Genomic DNA, 20,934 nt, shown 5'->3' on the forward strand with positions numbered 1-20,934 from the left:
GACCCTTGCGGTACACCACTGGTAACTGGACTCCAGGATGAACATTTCCCATCAACCACCACCCTCTGTCTTCTTTCAGCAAGCCAATTACTGATCCAAACTGCGATATCTCCCACAATCCCATTCCTCCGCATTTTGTACAATAGCCAACTGTGGGGAACCTTATCAAACGCCTTGCTGAAATCCATATACACCACGTCAACCGGTTTACTCTCATCTACCTGTTTGGTCACCTTCTCAAAGAACTCAATAAGGTTTGTGAGGCACGACCTACCCTTCACAAAACCATGCTGACTATCCCTAATCAAATTATTCTTTTCTAGATGATTATAAATCCTATCTCTTATAATCTTTTCCAACACTTTACCAACAACTGAAGTAAGGGCCACTGGTCTATTATTACCAGGGTTGTCTCTACTTCCCTTCTTGAACAGGAGAACCACATTTGCTATCCTCCGATCTTCTGGCACTATTCCTGTAGACAATGACGATTTAAAGATCAATGCCAAAGGCTCGGCAAACGCGTCCCTAGCTTCCCAGAGAATCCTAGGATAAATTCTATCCGGTCCAAGGGACTTATCTATTTTCACACTCTGCAGGATTTCTAATACCTCTTCCTTGTGAACCTCAATCCCACCTACTCTAATAGCCTGTATCTCAGTAATCTCCTCAATAACATTGTCGTTTTCTAGAGTAAATACTGTTGAAAAATATTCATTTAGTGCTTCCCCTATCTCCTCTGACTCCACACACAACTTCCCACTACTATCCTTGATTGTAGAATGGACTCGATGGGCCGAATGGCCTTACTTCCACTCCCATGTCTTATGATCTTACTGAAGTCCAGATAGATCACGTCCACCACTCTGCCCTCATCAATCCTCTTTGTTACTTCTTTGTTACTCCTTGTTGCAAAATCATAGTTATTTTAATGGGAGACTTGAATTTTCATTGGAAAGGCAGAGTGATTCGACCCAAAATGACAGTGAATCGCTGAACCAACAAGAGAACAGATTGTTGAGAGCAGAGGCTTCTTAAGGAGCAATTAATCCGAATTAGTACCTCATCTCCCAGTAAGAGGCAATTTATTTAACAGTGGGCATAATACGATTGCATTCAAAGTTAGACTGAAAAGAGCAACATAACACAGTACTAAGAGTCCATAGACACTGAGATTGCTTCCCCCTAGCTGGGAAATCTAGGACATAAGAACATCAGGACTAGGAGCAGGAGTAAGCCATCTAGCCCCTCAAGCCTGCACCCCCATTCAATAAGATCATGGCTGGTCATTTCATGAACTTACCTCCCACTCACCATAACCCTTGATTCCTTTACTGTTCAAAAATCTATCTATCTTTGCCTTAAAAACATTGAGTTAAGGTAGCCTCAACTGCTTTATTGGGCAAGGAATTCCACAGATTCACAGCCCTTTGGGAGAAGGTGTTCCTCCTCAACTCAGTCCTAAATCTGCTCCCTCATGGGTTCCCTTACATAATGTTCAAGGAGGCTATCGCAGACACGTTCTGTGAACTCCTTCTCAAGGCTGCCTTGACTGACTTAGTTTCACCAATCATACTGTAGCTTAAAATCCCCCATGATAATTGCCATACCATTTTTACATGCATCATTCTTTTCTTTGTTTATTGCCTGCCCCACCATGATTTTATTATTTGATGGCCTATAGACTATGCCTATCTGACTTTTTTCCCCTTAATATTTCTAATTTCCCCCCATACTGATGCAGCCGTTTGCTGCATAGATCCTGTGCCATCTCTCACCGCCCTGATGTCATTGTTAAATATCAAAGCTGCACCACCTCCCTTTCCTTCCTGTCTGTCCTTCCGAATAGTCTGATACCCCTGAATATTTAATTCCCAGTTGTGACCACCCTGCAACCATGACTCCGTAATGGCTACTAAATCATGCCATTTGCCATGATTTGTGCCGTCAACTCATTTGCATTGTTTCGAATGCTACAAGCGTTCAGGTAAAGTGTCATTATGCTAGTTTTTATACCTTGTTTTTGAATCTTACCACCTCCACCAGAAGAACCTTTGTTTTTAAACATTCTCTCTTTTTCTGTCACGACACCACTCCCCCAGCCACATATTACATTGCCTGATCTGCCAATTCCTAGCCTCACTAGCATTGGCACATGGAGTAATCCAGAGATCATTACCTTTGAGGCCCTGGCTTTAATCTAGTCCTAACTCCTAGACTTGGGACACAGTCTCAGGATAAGGGGTTGATCATTTAGGACTGAGATGAGGAGAATTTATTTCACTCAGTGTTGTGAAGCTTTGAAGTTCTCTATCTCAGAGGGTGTGGATACTCAATCATTGATTATAAATATGGCTGGGAGAGACAGAATCCTGTCATAGAATCGAGGGGCATGGGGAGTGGCCAAGAAAGTGGAGTTGAGGCAGAAGTTGGGCCATGATCATATGGGATGGTGAAGCACGCGCAATCAACCACTGCATGATTTACCCCTGCTTCTACTTCTTTTATTCTTGCATTCAAAGTTTGGTCAATTGGCATCTCAGAAATTCATCATTTTAAAAATCTTCCAACCTTTGGGACTAGTCCAAGGTACAGGGGTTCAAACATTTGTGAGAACAGGACATGACTGCAGAGCTGTGATTGGAGAAGCAAGAAGTGAAGCGGAGGCTGAATTCCTCCAATCACAGGGTCCCTCTCTCCCACCCATGCTGTTCCTCAAGAGCCTGAATCTGTAATTGGAGGAGCAGCAAGGGGAAGAGGGAGGGAACCTGCAATAGGAGCAAGAAGGGAAAATTGAAACCAAAAATATCTTTTCCCCTAGTTGAAGAGGAAAAGTGTTGGGAACAATTCTGTTCAGAACAGAACATCAGAGAGTCGATGAACGATTGGCATGGCTTTCCTTCTCTTGTTTTTTTTAATCCTTTTTAGAGTTGTATTTTTCAAATTGAGATAATCATTTGTTTCTGGCAGCCTGTGGGGATGATGCGCTGAGGTGAATCTTTTTCTCATTATATGATGTCACCACCCCGCACCCCTCTCCTTGTTATAATATAACTGTTTTCAATATAAAACAGAAGGAAGAGAATTAGGATCCTTGCACTGCCATGAGCAGATCTGGAGAATACAGAGGCCAGGGTGTGCAGATCTTGTGCAGCCAAAGCAGCTCTGGCTGTGTGGGGGAGAGAGAGAGAGAGAGAGCTGAGAGTGAGAGAGAAAAAAAAACACTGAGGTAGGAGGGAGTTTTGGGCAGAAAGGCCTCTGGAGATGAGAGAGGATGTGGGCAACAGACAACATTTTTTTCTTAAAATGTTTTTTCTATGTCTCTCTGTAACCTACAACATCCTTTGTCACTATCCACAACTCCACCGACCTTAATGTCATCTGCAAATTTACTAACCCACGCTTCTACGCCCTCATGCAGGTCGTTATAAAAATGATGAATGTTCTTTCTTAAAATCTTCATTTCCTTATAGATTACTCCTCTTAGGCCTGGATTGCAAGTTTACGAAACACTTCTGGACCAACAATTACAAATAGAAAGTTAATCCTTTCCAATGGCTTTCTTCCACTTCTGTTTGTCCACAGGTGATTCTCTCCAAGTTCTCCCACATTATGCCTCTCCTCTACCTCCACTCACTCCTTTCTTGGGTATCACTGAATCCTTTGCCTGAGTTCCTAATCTGGTCCTCTATATGAAAAGTCAGCAGCCTAGCTACATTAGGTGGCTGTTAAATTTAGAGTCCAAAAATGAGCTGACTGATTCATCTCATGGTACTTTTGAAATTCCATCCATTTGAAGTGACCAAGAAGCATTGCATTTCACCACAGATAGTTAAAAAAAATCATTTTCTTATCCCTCATGCTGCAGTGAATTTGCTGCATTGGCTCAAACCTTTCAGATCTTTCTTGCCTTTGGCCACTCTTGTTCCTTCTAACTTTGAAAAAGAGAGATGGACACCAGCAAATTAGGCAAAACCATTATTGGCTAAAGGTCCAAACGATCTGTGGAAGGTGGTCAAACATGGATATGGCTTAATACAGTATATGTCCCAAAGGAACAAAGTTCTACGTAACAAATAAAACAACCATGGTCAACATGAGGGGTATGAATGTTGTATAAGAGCCTGAAAGGGTTACTTCAGAGTGCCTTAAGCACCAAGCACTATGATTTCATATTGACAGGTTCTGTGCAGAACAACTTAGGACCTTAAAGGAGTGAGACTTAATTTTCCAGGTCCTCCTCGTAGTCTCTGTTCCTTTCGGGACATACTGCGCCACTCTGTCCTTCACTCCCAACACCCCTGCACAGCCTCATGGCACCTTTTCCTGCAGTTGCAGAAGGTGTAATACCTTCCCATTTACCTCCTGCCTCCTCAGTATCCAAGGGCCCGAACACACCCTCCAGGTGAAGCAGCATTTTACCTGCACTTCCCCACAATCTAGTCGACCGCATTCACTGCTCACAATGTGCTCTCCTTTACATTGGGGAAACAAAGTGTAGACTGGGTGGTCACTTCACAGAACGTTCTGTCTGCAAAAAAGACCCTGAGCTTCCAGTTGCCTCAGGCTTACTGCAGTGCTCCAGGGAAGCTCAGCGCAAGCTGAAAGAACAGCACCTCGTTTTCCACTCAGGACCCTGCAGCCTTAGAGTTAAATCACTTTCGGGCTTGAGCTCTCCCATGTCCTCACCCCTACCACCACACAGCAGGCCTTGTTATCACATAGTCTGCAATTACACACAACCCATTGTTAGCTACTAACAGTACCCATTAATATCTATTCACCCTCCGAGCCAGATCGTTATCTATTCCTTTATCTGTCCAACTATTTTTATCTCCCTTTGGGCTCTATACCTGTCAGTTACTCCTTACCCCCTCCCCCAGATCCTGTATTCTGCATATACACTGACATGTTGCTAGCTACCATCAGTTCTGAGACAGGGTCACTCGACCCGAAACGTTAACTCTGATTTCTCTCCCACAGATGCTGCCAAACCTGCTGAGCTTTTCCAGCAATTTCTGTTTTCGTTTCTGACTTATGGACTTCAGTAAGGCGTTCCGCAAGGTTCCTCATGGGAGACTGGTTAGCAAGGTTAGATCTCATGGAATACAGGGAGAACTAGCCATTTGGATACAGAACTGGCTCAAAGGTAGAAGACAGAGGGTGGTGGTGGAAGGTTGGTTTTCAGACTGGAGGCCTGTGACCAGTGGAGTGCCACAAGGATCGGTGCTGGGCCCTCTACTTTTCATCATTTATATAAATGATTTGGATGCGAGCATAAGAGTACAGTTAGTAAGTTTACAGATTACACCAAAATTGGAGGGGTAGTGGACAGTGAAGAGGGTTACCTCAGATTACAACAGGATCTTGATCAGATGGGCCAATGGGCTGAGAAATGGCAGATGGAATTTAATTCAGATAAATGCGAGGTGCTGCATTTTGGGAAAGCAAATCTTAGCAGGGCCTATACACTTAATGGTAAGGTCCTAGGGAGTGTTGCTGAACAAAGAGACCTTGAAGTTCAGGTTCATAGCTCCTTGAAAGTGGAGTTGCAGGTAGATAGGATAGTGAAGAAGGCGTTTGGTATGCTATCCTTTATTGGTCAGAGTATTGAGTACAGGAGTTGGGATGTCATGTTGTGGCTGTACAGGACATTGGTTAGACCACTGTTGGAATATTGTGTGCAATTCTGGTGTCCTTCCTATCGGAAGGATGTTGTGAAACTTGAAAGGGTTCAGAAAAGATTTACAAGGATGTTGCCAGAGTTGGAGGGTTTGAGCTATAGGGAGAGGCTGAACAGGCTGGGGCTGTTTTCCCTGGAGTGTCAGAGGCTGAGGGGTGACCTTATAGAAGTTTACAAAATTATGAGGGGCATGGATAGGATAAATAGACAAAGTCTTTTCCCTGGGGTCAAGGAGTCCAGAAGTAGAGGGCATAGGTTTAAGGTGAGAGGGGAAAGATCTAAAAGGGAGCTAAGGGGCAATCTTTTCACAGAGGGTGGCACGTGTGTGGAATGAGCTGCCAGAGGATGTGGTGGGGGCTAGTAGAATTGCAACATTTAAAAGGCATCTGGATGGGTATATGAATAGGAAGGGTTTAGAAGGATAGGGGCCAAGTGCTGGCAGGTGGGACTAGATTGGATTGGGATATCTGGGTCAGCATGGACAGGTTGGACCGAAGGGTCTATTCCCGTGCTGTACATCTCTATGACTCTATGACTTACAGCATCCGCAGTTCTTTCAGTTTTTATTGAATGTCTCCAGATGTGAAGCACCAGATTTCTTTCTTAAAAGGATTTGTTATGTATTACAAAAAAAAATTCTAGTGGAGATCCTAAATGAGTATTTTGCATCAGTGTTTACTGTGAAGACGGATATAAAAGATGAAATAAACTTGAGGAAATAAACAGCGACATCTTGAAAAGTGTCTATATTACAGAGGAGCAGGTGCTGGACACCTTAAAATGCATAAAAGTGGATAACTTCCTGGGACCTGATCAGGTATACCCTAGAACGCTGTGGGAAGCTAGGGAAGTGATTGCTGAGCCCCTTGCTGAGGTATTTGTATCAATAGCCAGACAACTTGCATAGAGTCCTACAGCATGGTAACAGGCCCTTCAGCACAACCTGGTCCATGCCGACCAAAATGTCCATCCACACTCACCCCATTTCCCTGCACTTGGCCCACATCCTTCTCAACCTTTCCTGTTCATGTATTTGAGGTACCAGAAGACTGGAGGTTGGCTAATGTGGTGCACTATTTAAGAAAGGTGGTAAGGAAAAGCCAGGGAACTATACACCGGTGAGCCTGACATTGGTGGTGGGCAAGCCGTTGGAGCGAATTGTAAGAGACAGGATGTACATGTATATGGAAAAGCAAGGACTAATTGGGATAGTCAACGTGGCTTTGTGTGTGGGAAATCGTGTGTCACAAACTTGATTGAGTTTTTGAAGAAGTAACAAAGAGGATTGATGAGGGCAGAACGGTAGATGCAATCTACATGGACTTCAGTAAGGCGGTCAACAAGGTTCCTCACAGTAGACTGGTTAGCAAGGTTCAGTCACATGTTATACAGGGAGAACTAGCCATTTGGATGCAGAACTGGCTCAAAGGTAGAAGACAGAGGGTGGTGGTGGAGGATTGTTTTTCAGACTGGAGGCCTGTGACCAGTGGAGTGCCACAAGGATCGGTGCTGGGTCAACTACTTTTCATCATTTATATAAATGATTTGGATGTGAACATAGGAGATATAGTTAATAAGTTTGCAGGTGACACCAAAATTGGAGGTGCAGTGGACGGTGAAGAAGGTTACCTCAGAGTACAATGGGATCTTGATCAGATGGGCCAATGGGCTGAGGAGTGGCAGTTGGAGTTTAATTTAGATAAATTTGAGGTTCAGAAAGGCAAATCAAGACTTATACACTTACTGGTACAGTCCTGGGGAGTGTTGCTGAACAATGTGACTGTGGAGTGCGGGTTCATAGTTCTTTGAAAGTGGAGTTGTAGGTTGATGGGATAGTGAATAAGGTGTTTGGTATGCTTTCCTTTATTGGTCAGTGGTTGAGTATAGAAGTTGGGAGCTGAAAATGTGTTGCTGGAAAAGTGCAGCAGGTCAGGCAGCATCCAAGGAGCAGGAGAGTCGACGTTTCAGGCATGAGCCCTTCTTCAGGAATGAGGAAAGTGTGTCCAGCAGGCTAAGATAAAAGGTAGGGGGGAGGGGCATTGGAAATGCGATAGGTGGAAGGAGGTTAAGGTGAGGGTGATAGGCCGGAGTGGGGGTGGGGGCGGAGAGGTCAGGAAGAAGATTGCAGGTTAGGAAGGTGGTACTGAGTTTGAGGGTTGGGGCTGAGACAAGGGAAATGAGGAAACTGGAGAAATCTGAGTTCATCTCTGGAACCCTGCAACCACAACGGATGAACTCAGATTTCTCCAGTTTCCTCATTTCCCCTCCCCCCACCTTGTCTCAGTCCCAACCCTCAAACTCAGCACCACCTTCCTAACCTGCAATCTTCTTCCTCACCTCTCCGCCCCCACCCCCACTCCGGCCTATCACCCTCACCTTAACCTCCTTCCACCTATCGCATTTCCAATGCCCCTCCCCCAAGTCCCTCCTCCCTCCCTTTTATCTTAGCCTGCTGGACACACTTTCCTCATTCCTGAAGAAGGGCTCATGCCTGAAACGTCGATTCTCCTGTTCCTTGGATGCTGCCTGACCTGCTGCGCTTTTCCAGCAACGCATTTTCAGCTCTGATCTCCAGCATCTGCAGTCCTCACTTTCTCCTATAGAAGTTGGGAGATCATCTTGCGGCTAGGCCACTGTTGGAGTATTGTGTGCAATTCTTGTCTCCCTGCTGTAGGAAGGATATTGTTAAACTTGAACGGGTTCAGATAAGATTTACAAGGATGTTGCCAGGATTGGAGGGTTTGAGGTACAGGGAGAGGCTGAATAGGCTGGGGATATTTTCCCTGGAGCGTCAGAGGCTGAGGGGTGACCTTACTGATCAAATCATGAAGGGCATGGATAGGATGAATAAACCAGGTCTTTTCCCTGGGTTGGGGACTGCAAAACTAGAGGGCAGAGGTTTAAGGTGAGAGGGGAAACATTTAAAAGGGACCTAAGGGGCAACATTTTCATGCAGAGGGTAGTGTGTGTATGGAATGAACTGCCAGAGGAAGTGGTGGAGGCTAGTACAATTACAACATTTTAAAAACCTCAGGATATATATATGAATAGGAGGGATTAGAGGGATTTGGGCCAAATGCTGGCAAATTAATTTAGGATATCTGGTTGGCATGGATGAGTTGGGCTGAAGGGTCTGTTTCCGTGCTGTACACCTCTGTGACTATGACACTAAATACAGATAAACAGTTATGAACAGTTGATATATAACTCCACCAGTTAAAATTCTAATCCACTTATAAAACTCTCCCAATGTACATGTTTCAGCAGACTTTCAAAAATAAACAATTGTTACAGATTGAGGAAAACATTGGAAAGGCAGTTCAGTGGACCGTGGCCACAGGGGTTTTTTGTAGATCCATTCGGCTTACCAGGACTTGTTGCTTGTCAGCATAACTTCTCTAGCTAATTTTCCTTGTTAGCTGGAGGCACAGAGCGACTGGTTCACATTTATGACTATTAATAGTCACAGTTTACAGCAACTGCTACGGAGAAATAAACTGGTTTTCTTTAGACTTGAGGTCTCTTCACTTCAAAGAGAAGCATAGCTCTTTCTTTTCTGACGGCCCAATCACTCCAGACCAGAATGTTCACAGCCCCAAGCTGTATAGCTACCTGGGAGCCAATAACATAGTTGTTGCCAGGCAGAAGGCATCAAAACCTGGTCACCACTTCACAGACCAATCAACTACCTGGTGCTGGCTGAATCTACCTGTGTATACACACCCTGGCTCAAGCTTATCTGCAGTTAAACTCACCAGTAAATGACATTTATTAAGTGACATAAATTACAAAATACCGTGCAAGGACTGTAACAAACACTACATTGGACAAACAGGCAGAGAATTAGCCACCAGGATACATGAACACCAACTCGCCACGAAAAGACATGACCCTCTCTCACTAGTATCCTCACATACGGATGAGGAAGGACACCACTTCGACTGGGACAATACATCCATCCGTGGACAAGCCAAACAGAGACATGCACGAGAATTCATAGAAGCATAGTATTCCAACCAGAACTCTATCAACAAACACATCGAGTTAGACCCCATTTACCACCCCCTGAGAAAAGGAACAGGAGGTGACTTCACCACAGGAAATAACATCACCACAGGAAATGACTTCACCAACCCAAAGAAACCCAAGCATATAAATAGAAAGCAGGAATTTTCAGCATTGCTTTGCCTGAGGCCCACTGAAGATGTTACCTAGTAGGATAACGAAACGTCTGGAAATGAACCTTCCAGCTCAGCGAGCACAGCTACATCCAAAACCTCAACCCGAGCTACAAATCTTCTCAAAACTCGCTAAGCCTCCGTATAACCTTGGGTAATTTAGAAAGGCACAAGGCTTGAACAATTCCTTTTGTTTGCGGAGGACAGGTCCATGCATATGAATGGATATCGTCTAAAAAGTGTAAATTAACCATGTTGCAAGCTCAACTGAATACCTTGAACTGGTTATTAATGTAGCATTTAGCACACTCATGATTATTCGGCAAGTCCTTCCCAATCATGGTAAAAAATCTAACAGATTTTTTAATTTGCATTTTCAAGGATGGGCTGGTTGAATATGGACTGTTCTCTGCTTAGTGTGAACAATCAAAGGAACAAGGTATTTTATTCAATTAGCCAGTCATTGGGATGGACAGCCTACATACTTAGTACCATACTGAAACTGAACTTGATATATGAGTGCCTTTTTGAACTAACAACAACATGTTAGTAGAAAATGCCAGTTATCATTGCATTGTAGCAGAATGAAATTTTTTGTTTAACCAGCCCATGCTTGCAAAATGTCTTCTTTTGCAAGCATGTAATTTTGCAATGAGTACAGAGGTAGGACCTCTTTCAGTGTCACAACTTACCTGGGAAGAGTGTGGTGATAAGCCCTACTGTTCTACAGTCTGTCACAAATGTGTAAATACCCATTTAAACCACCAAGATGACCAATTTCCCAGATTAATTGCTATTCTGGAAAATCACACCGGGTTTCATCATTAACAGAAAATAATTCATTTAATAAGCGAGAGAGAAAAGAAAGGATTACAAATCTATAATGTGATTTTGAGTAATGCCCCTTTACAACACCAAATACACACACTACTTCATGAGTAAGACAGATAAAAAATACATAGTTTGACAGGAAAAACAAAATTCTGAAGATCACAAAGATGGGTTAGATAATCTCTCTGTTCCTTTTGATTTCAACAATGATGACCAATGATGTCTGTAAAGTGATGGTCATTCTTCACTTCAATAGATGATCCGGTGGACCTAGATCTTTCCTTGTATTAGAATTGTAAAAGTTTCTTGAGGTCTTTTTTTCTTTTTAACTTGCATTGAAAGAAGAGATTTTTTTTTCAGTTGGTTAGCTCTGGAGGTCTCTTACAGACCATTAAGTGTACAACAAGCTCATGCTGCAACTGGACCAATCCGAAGTCTGTCAACAGGCAGTTTTTCTATAACTCCAAAGATTCCTGCTGTCATTCTGTGTCCAAGTATTCCTCCTCACTGCTTTGAAAAGTAACATTGTTTTGCACAGCTAAAAATGTGCATCATTTGAATTTCTCAAATTGCAAAGCTGTCCTGGTATATCACTTACGTAGCAGTATGACTTCCATTTCAGTTTATAGTCCAAAAAGGGAAAAAATGCAGTCCCTTACAGTAGCGCTGGATGGCTTCATTATGCATGCTTGGCTGAAAGACCAGACTCTCAAAACTATCATCTCAGTTTGGGGTGCTGTTTGACGACTGGAGAGAACTGTTGATTTGCCTGATTGACCTATTTTACGTAGTCATAATAAGTTATTCTTCATGTGATTGGTTTTGTCAATGTCATGGTTATTTGCACAAGACAAAGAAGAGTGTGAAGTGTTTGAAAGCTGTTATTCACACTTTTGGGCCGTGGCCATGGGTGTGGATGGGTGAATACGTGAAGGGGAGGCAACCCAACAGTCTTTAATACAACTGAGACAAAGCAAGGCTTAAGACTGACACTCCAATGTAGTACTGAGTGAGCACTGCTGAGGTGCTATCTTTTTAAGATATAAACTGAGGTCCTTTGTGCCTGCTTGTAGTTGTAAAAGATATAATGACAATATCTTGAAGGAGAATGGGGGAGTACCTTGGCTAGTATTTATCCCTGAATCAACATCACAAAAATTGGAATATCTGAATGCTACTACTCTGTTGTGTATGAAAGTTTGCTGTGCGCAAATTGACTTTTGTATTTCCTTACTACAACAGTGATTTCACTGCAGATGTACTTCATCAAGTGTAAAGTGGGGATCCTGAAGGGATTCTATTCTCTTCTTCTAAAGAGCTTTGACACACCAGTCATCGTGAAAAGTACTATTTTGGAAGTCTGTCCTTCTTTGAATACAAAGAATAGTCAGTGAGTTGTCAGGGAAAGTTGATTTAATGGCACATAAGATCAGTGCACACTCTTTTCACATTTCTTAAATGCCAGTTTAGCTGAGCCAGTTGGCACGCTTGCCTTTAGTCACAAGGTTATGGGTCTCAGGCCCACTCAGGACATGAGCATGCAATTTAGTCTGACCCTTCGTTACATTACTCAGGGGCCATTTGCCACTTCTCCAATTTGACATCATGGGCAAATTTTATAATTTTACTGTGTTCCAATATCCAAGTATTGATCTCCGAAAAAGCAGTGTTTCTAGCACCATTACTAAAAGAACAGTTCTTCTATGCGCTGGTCAAACTATTTCTCTCTACCTATACCATCCAAGGCTAATTTTATTGGTAATTTGTCTCATTTACGATTTTTGTGACTTACTTTTGCGCAAATTGCCTGCTACCATTGCAACTTCATTTGTAGTGAAGCACTTTAGAGAGTCATAAGGTGTTGCAATTATTTATTTATTTCCTCTCTGGGATTTAGTTCAACTCCAACCTAGCCACTGAGGTGAAGCTCTCCTCTCTACTGATTATCTTACTCTTTGGAATCATCTTGGACCTTTTCGTTATTAACAACCTGTATTCTGGTTCTGGATCTGATTCTCCATCCCCCACCCCCATCATTAATATCAACTGTGAAGAGTTCATTGATTTCTTTCGACTTCAAGATCTTCCCCTCCTCTGCCTTGAACCTGTAGAGTCATAGAGATGTACAGCACAGAAACAGACCCTTCGGTCCAACCCGTCCATGCTGACCAGATATCCCAACCCAATCTAGTCCCACCTGCCAGCACCTGGCCCATATCCCTCCAAACCCTTCCTATTCATATACCCATCCAAATGCCTCTTAAATCTTGCAATTGTACCAGCCTCCACCACTTCCCCTGGCAGCTCATTCCATACATGTACCACCCTCTGTATGAAAAGGTTGCTCCTTAGGTCTCTTTGATATCTTTCCCCGCTCACCCTAAACCTATGCCCCTCTAGTTTTGGACTCCCCAATCCCAGGGAAAGGACTTTGTCTATTTATCCTATCCATGCCCCTCATGATTTTGTAAACCTCTATAAGGTCACCCCTCAGCCTCCGACGCTCCAGGGAAAACAGCCCCAGCCTGTTCAGCTTCTCCCTATAGCTCAAACCCTCCAACCTTGGCAGCATCCTTGTAAATCTTTTCTGAACCCTTTCAAGTTTCACAACATCTTTCCGATAGGAAGGACACCAGAATTGCACGCAATATCCCAACAGTGGCCTAACCAATGTCCTGTACAGCCGCAACATGACCTCCCAACTCCTGTACTCAATACTCTGACCAATAACGGAAAGCATACCAAACGCCTTCTTCACTATCCTATCCTATCTACTTTGAACCTGCAGCTATGAACCTGCATTCCAAGGTGTCTTTGTTTAGCAACACTCCCTAAGACCTTACCATAAAGTGTATAAGTCCTGCTAAGATTTGCTTTCCCAAAATGCAGCACCTCGCATTTATCTGAATTAAACTCCATCTGCCACTTCTCATCCCATTGGCCATCTGGTCCAGATCATGTTGTAATCTGAGGTAACCCTCTTCGCTGTCCACTACACCTCCAATTTTGGTGTCATCTGCAAACTTACTAACTGTACCTCTTATGCTCGCATCCAAATCATTTATGTAAATGATGAAAAGTAGAGGACCCAGCACCGGTACTTGTGGCACTCCACTGGTCACAGACCTCCAGTCTGAAAAACAACCCTCCATCACCACCCTCTGTCTTCTACCTTTGAGCCAGTTCTGTATCCACGTGGCTAGTTCTCCCTGTATTCCACGAGATCTAACCTTGCTCATCAGTCTCCCATGGGGAGCCTTGTCGAATGCCTTACTGAAGTCCATAGAGATCACATCTACTGCTCTGCCCTCATCAATCTTCTTTGTTACTTCCTCAAAATACTCAATCAAGTTTGCGAGACATAATTTCCCATGCACAAAGCCGTGTTGACTATCCCAAATCAGTCCTTGTCTTTCCAAATACATGTACATCCTGTCCCTCAGGATTCCCTCCAACAACTTGCCCACCACTGAGGTCGGGCTCACCGGTCTATAGTTCCCTGGCTTGTCTTTACCGCCCTTCTTAAACAATGGCACCACGTTTGCCAACCTCCAGTCTTCTGGCACCTCACTTGTGACTATCGATTATACAAATATCTCAGCAAGAGGCCCAGCAATCACTTCTCTAGCTTCCCACAGAGTTCTCGGGTACACCTGATCAGGTCCTGGGGATTTATCCACCTTTATGTGTTTCAAGACATCCAGCACTTCCTCCTCTGTAATCTGGACATTTTGCAAGATGTCACCATCTATTTCCCTACAGTTTATATCATGTCCTTTTCCACAGTAAATACTGATGCAAAATATTCATTTAGTATCTCCCCCATTTTCTGCGGCTCCACACAAAGGCCACCTTGCTGATCTTTGAGGGGCCCTATTCTCTCCCTAGTTATCTTTTTGTCCTTAATATATTTGTAAAAACCCTTTGGATTCTCCTTAATTCTATTTGCCAAAGCTATCTCATGTTCCCGTTTTGCCCTCCTAATTTTCCTCTTAAGTATACTCCTACTTCCTTTATACTCTTCTAAGGATTCACTCGATCTATCCTGTCTATACCTGGCATATGCTTCCTCCTTTTTCTTAACCAAACCCTCAATTTCTTTAGTCATCCAGCATTCCCTATACCTACCAGCCTTCCCTTTCACCCTGACAGGAATATACTTTCTCTGGATTCTTGTTATCTCATTTCTGAAGGCTTCCCATTACCTGCGAACATCTGCCTTTCGAAAGTTCTTGCCTAATACTGTCAAAATTGGCCTTTCTCCAATTTAGAACTTCAACTTTTAGATCTCGTCTACCCTTTTCCACCACTATTTTAAAACGAATAGAATTATGGTCGCTGGCCCCAAAGTGCTCCCCCACTGACACCTCAGTCACCTGCCCTGCCTTATTTCCCAACAGTAGGTCAAGTTTTGCACCTTCTCTAGTAGGTACATCCACATAATGAATCAGAGAATTGTCTTGTACGAACTTAAGAAATTCCTCTCCATCTAAACCTTTAACATTATGGCAGTACCAGTCGATGTTTGGAAAGTTAAAATCCCCTACCATAACTACCCTATTATTCTTACAGATAGCTGAGATCTCCTTACAAGTTTGTTTCTCAATTTCCCTCTGACTATTAGGGGGTCTATATTACAATCCCAATAAGGTGATCAGCTCTTTCTTATTTCTCAGTTCCACCCAAATAACTTCCCTGGGTGTATTTCCAGGAATATCCTCCCTCAGCACGGCTATAATGCTATCCCTTATCAAAAATGCCACTCCCCTTCCTCTCTTGCCTCCCTTTCTATCCTTCCTGTAGCATTTGTATCCTGGAACATTAATCTGCCAATCCTGTCCATCCCTGAGCCATGTTTCTGTAATTGCTATGATATCCCAGTCCCATGTTCCTAACCATGCCCTGAGTTCATCTGCCTTCCCTGTTAGGCCCCTTACATTGAAATAAATGCAGTTTAATTTATTAGTCCTACCTTGTCCCTGCCTGCCCTGACTGTTTGACTCACTTCTGTTCTCAGCTGTACCCATCTCAGACCGATCTCTTTCCTCACTATCTCCCTGGGTCCCACCCACTCCCCCCGACCTTACTAGTTTAAATCCTCCTGAGCAGCTCTAGCAAATCTCCCTGCCAGTATATTAGTCCCCTTCCAATTTCGGTGCAATCCGTCCTTCTTGTACAGGTCACTTCTACCCCAAAAGAGATTACAATGATCCAAAAATGTGAATCCTTCTCCCATACACCAGCTCCTCAGCCATGTATTCATCTGCTCTATCCTCCTATTCCTACTCTCACTAGCTCGAAGCACTGGGAGTAATCCAGATATTACTACCCTTGAGGATCTCCTTTTTAAATTTCTGCCTAACTCTCTATAATCTCCCTTCAGAATCTCAACCTTTTCCCTTCCTATATCGTTGGTTCCAATGTGGACAATGACCTCTTGCTGGCCCCTCTCCCCCATGAGAACATTCTGCACCCTCTCTGAGACATCCTTGATCCTGGCACCAGGGAAACAACACACCATTCTGTTTTTTCTCTGCTGGCCACAGAAACGTCTGTCTGTACCTCTGACTACAGAATCCTCTAACACAATTGATCTCTTGGAAGTCGACGTACCCCTCATTGCATTAGAGCCAGTCTCAATACCAGAAACTTGGCTGTTTGTGCTACGTTTCCCTGAGAATCCATCACCCCCTACATTTTCCAAAACAGCATACCTGTTTGAAATGGGTATATCCACAAAAGACTCCTGCCCTAGGTGCCTACCTCTCTTATACTTCCTGGAGTTAAACCATCTGTGTGACTGTATCTGAGACTTTCCCCCCTTCCTATAACTGCCATCCATCACACACTGTTGCTGTTGCAAATTCCTCATCGCTTCTGTCTCTCCAACTGATCCACTCTATCTGATAAGATTCGCATCCAACAGCATTTATGACAGATATAATCCGCAGTAACCCTTAAACTCTCTTTAAACTCCCACATCTGACAAGAAGCACATATCACTGCAAAGGCCATTTTTGCTCCTTCACAATCTACAGACCCAGAAAACAACACCATCTTATTCCTCTACAAAACACTGCACAAGGTTAAATTAATAGCTCTGGCTTATATTTCCAGTTTAATCAAGAGACTTATCTCCAAAAACATACAATCAAGAAAGAACCCACTGTACTTACTAATACAGCTTTTCTCTTGGACAGACTTAAAACAACAATTAACTTCTCTGATTCTGTGTTGTGAACTTCGCCCAAACAGGTTCCTCCAAGATTAGTTGTGAAATTCACTGTTTGTTAATTTTCCCAGATGTACTCCGATGTCCAGCAATACATGAATTCAAAAACAGCAAAGGCAGTAACTGTGCAGGTTCTCTCTCTCTCTCTCTCTCTCGTTCTCTTTCTCTCTCTCTCTCTCTCTCTCTCCTGCACCGTCCTCACCATGTGCTTCCTTTGTCTGTTCTTCTCCCTTTTAAAACTGCTGTAGTTTCCACTATCTTTCTGCTTCCCATCTTCTCCATGACATTCAGCTCCCGCCCCTTGACTCCTGACTAAACCAGTCCTTTGTCACTGAGTTACCTGTCCATGTACATGATTGATATTGTAGAAGATTCTCTTTCTAAATGCATTAAACCCACCTTTAAAATCCCAGCTTGACTCTTCCACCATCTCCAACTACTGCCCAAACCCTACCTCTTTCCTACTTAAGGCCCTCAAATATTATAAGCTTGCTCCATGCTCACTTGTTATGTTGCTCCTTTTATAATTCCTGCAGATTAGTCTCAGTTCCACACTCACTATACCACTGGGCAAAGTAACCAATAACATCCTCAGTGGAAACAAACTAAGTGCATTATCCTTCCTTATTTTTTCCATCTTCTCCGCAGCCTTCAACATGTTTCATCGTTGCACCTATTCCCAGTCCTATCTCTGCAAATTCCTGCACCTATGTGTCCCAGTTTAGATCTTCCATCCTTCCCATTCTGCTGTGCATTAGCAGTGCCTTCAGAATATGATCGTTACCTAAGCACCCAACCACATTGCTTTCAAAGATCTACTTGAAATCTTATCATTTAAACCAATTCATAGATCATAGCTCCGCACTCCAATTTGCCTCTCCTCTTATTGGGGTGTGTCTTTGGATGCAGTGTTGTATGAGCCTGACGTGGAATAGTCCTTATTTCTCACTAGGTGCTGGCCAGTACATGAAAATGTGTGGAATTTATCAGTAACTGATCTCCAATATGATCAATGTGAACCAAATCCTCTCTCTGTTGTGAAGCTTACCATTTGGTGTTGTTAAAGTACAGTAGAGAGACCTGATTGTTTGACTTTTCAGTGAAATAATTCCTTGCTGTTTACTCTCAGGAAAAGTAGAACAATGTAGTAATCACTGGACGCTATTAACAACCTCTATTTTGCAAATGATTGTAACTTGCTTGATCTTTTAGAATTATACTTGGCACACCGCATCATGTGCAATTAAATGAGCGCAAGAATTGACTGTTATTTGCTGCATAAGTGATATTACAGGAAAACGAACTCAAAATTCATATTTTACTTGTATTTGCAAAAACTGACCTCAAATTCAAACTTTGCTTTACTTCCATTATAAGTTGTGATGACTGAATGAGCAGTCAAAAGAGAAAAAAAAAACTACTTATTTGTATCCTGTCCACTTTGAGCTCTCCTTTTCCCTTCTCTTCCATAATTGAAATGGTTTGAGCACTGATTGCGCCTCATGGATACTGTAAAATTGAGCAAACGGTATTTTTTTTTTCAGTTTACTTGCTGTTGAGGGCCATGACTTTTGCTGGGGTACAGTTCTGCTGCTACTTGCAACCCTTCAGCTCTTCGCATGTTTGACCTTAGACGGCAACACAAAAGTAATTGACTGGAACATCATGGCCAAGTCTAATTATGTCCTCCCAACTATTCCCACACACTTTTTGTCAGTGGAAGTCAAGGCGAATTGTTTTCTCCTGCCTAATCCATGGTGAATGATTTTAGCACCCCAACTGCTCCCCCAGCTAAAACGAGTGAACTCAACACAAGAACTGACATGAAACTTGCTGGGCTGTATGGCTCCATGCCACACCACATGCTTATTTCATCTTTATATGTGCATTACGCTTGTTATTTTTACACAGCCTACTTATTCTTCTGATTAGCAAATCATTGTTGCAGAATGGAATGGGATGAAAAAAGAGATGCCAACTTTGTGGTAATGCTGCTCATTAGAACAGTAACCTAAAATGTGGAGAATGTTTTAGGTTTGAATGCCACCCCTCTACTTGCCACGCTGCACTATTTCAGCCCTGGGCTGTGCCAGTTAGAGACCACATAATTTCTCTAAAAGGGGTCGGGTGGAGAGGACAAAAAATCAAATAGGGGCCATCTAGTCAAGGAAAACGTTGACAAAGGGAATAGAATCGTCACCCACCCTAAGGGGCAAAAATGTAGACCTAATAATGGAGACATTATACCCATCAGTGGGTCAATAATAAAACTAATTTACAACAAAAATGCTGATGCAGAAATATTTACTAAGGAGAGAACTTCTTCAATCTGCAGGGAGTTGCTTGCGGATGACCAAATTGCCCTTCTGAAGTCAAGTGCAATTGAAATTATTATGCTACGATCAAACGAGTCCTTCTCAGTGGAGGATATGTCCTGGAAATGTGGAAATGATGAGTTCAAATATGATATAAATGACGTCACCAAAGGTAAGCAGCAAAAAGAAACAAAGCCATATTCACATCCACACCTACCATTCAGCTTCATGGATTTGGGGAAAACTACATGCTGAGTACTGCCAGTGATCTTGTAGATGCAGTGCCACCCATGGTCCCCTATATTGTGTTAAGACAGGAGGGTCTACATTATTGTGCTATTTCACATCTCCCGACCAAAAAAATGTAAGTGACTAGTGTTTAACTTTCCATTGTCAAAATTTTAAAGTTTCCAATCTTTTCCAGAAGTAGGTAGATAAATTAAACAGAAATTCAACTATTCTGTTCACTTGATCTTGCCTGTCGTGCTTTTTCTATTATTTTTGATTTCCCAGGAGCCAGTTGGGACCAGGTAATAAAACTTATTTGTCCTATATCAGGACAAAAGTTAGGAATATGGATTCCAAGTTCTCATGGCTGCTGGCTGCAAAACTCTTTAGCCACAATCCTTCTACACTTGTATTAAATCAGAGAGAGTGCTTCTCTTTTCTACTCCACAACCCCAACCACCATTTTTTTGTGTGGTTGAATCTTACTTAAATCTAATTGTGACCACAACCTCCTGCCATCACTCTTCTCTGCCCCACCAAATTCCAAAGAAATTCTTGTGCAATGCAAAGGGGTGGAACCTTGGGAGACCTTTCTTTATGAGTGTGTCCTGGAGGTGCAGCAGAGACAATCAGACATGTGCAGGTTTGGTAGAAATTGAGAACACAGAAACAGGAGGCCTGCTCTGCCATTCAATATGATCATGGCTGATCCACGATCCTAATGCTATGCACTTGCCATCTTGCCATACCCCTTTACATCTTTAGTGTCTTCAAGTCCAACTCTTTCTTTCTTAGCAGTATTTAGTAGCTTGGCCACCTCACCCTTATGTGGTGGAGAATTCAACAGGTTCATGACCCTCTAAGTGAAGAAATTTGTACTCATCCCTGTCCTAAATGGTCTATCCTAAGAACATGACCCTTTGTTTCAGATGCACAGCCATGAGTAACATTATCCTTGTGTCTGGTCTGACTAGCCCTAACGCAATTTTGTACCTTTCAATTAGGTCACATACAATACCAGTGACCATTCCTGTGTTTTGAGTGGGGATGGTGCCCTCTATTACCTGTAGCAAGATCATAAATCTATCATCAAAGAACAAGGCTCTGATTGCATCACTGAGGACAAATGTAAATGACACAAACATACTAGTGTAAGGATAAAAATGGCAATGCAAAAGTGAAAATTTTGCACTCTGTAAATTTTGCTCCAGCTGCACACGTGTGAGTTTTATGGTACAATCTTCCTCTTCAAACCATGCAATACATTGCCTACAAAGTAAACGCCACTATAGATGGATCAGCATGTCTGCTAAAAGGTTTAAAAATTGTGCAAAATGCAATAGCAAATTCTTGGTCGCTGATATTTGTAATCATGCCATCAATGTTTGTCTCCTAAAAGTAATATTAGACCTTTATAGTTTATCTTGGATTCATTATAAGGCTGCTTATACAGGAAGAATGCAGTTT

At 42.8% G+C, this 20,934-nt stretch overlaps 1 protein-coding gene across 5 annotated transcripts in view; it reads left to right on the top strand.

Moving 5' to 3' along the window:
• vdrb (vitamin D receptor b) overlaps positions 1–20,934 on the top strand; it is a 319,754-nt gene that overhangs the window by 261,380 nt on the left and 37,440 nt on the right. For all 5 annotated transcript variants that reach the window (XM_072567382.1, XM_072567385.1, XM_072567383.1 and 2 more), the window contains one exon: positions 19,260–19,411. In XM_072567382.1, coding sequence (XP_072423483.1) covers positions 19,260–19,411 — 152 coding nt within the window. The remainder of the gene's footprint in view (positions 1–19,259; positions 19,412–20,934) is intronic.

Source organism: Chiloscyllium punctatum, chromosome X, assembly GCF_047496795.1.
Source record: "Chiloscyllium punctatum isolate Juve2018m chromosome X, sChiPun1.3, whole genome shotgun sequence".
Lineage (NCBI taxonomy): Eukaryota > Metazoa > Chordata > Chondrichthyes > Orectolobiformes > Hemiscylliidae > Chiloscyllium > Chiloscyllium punctatum.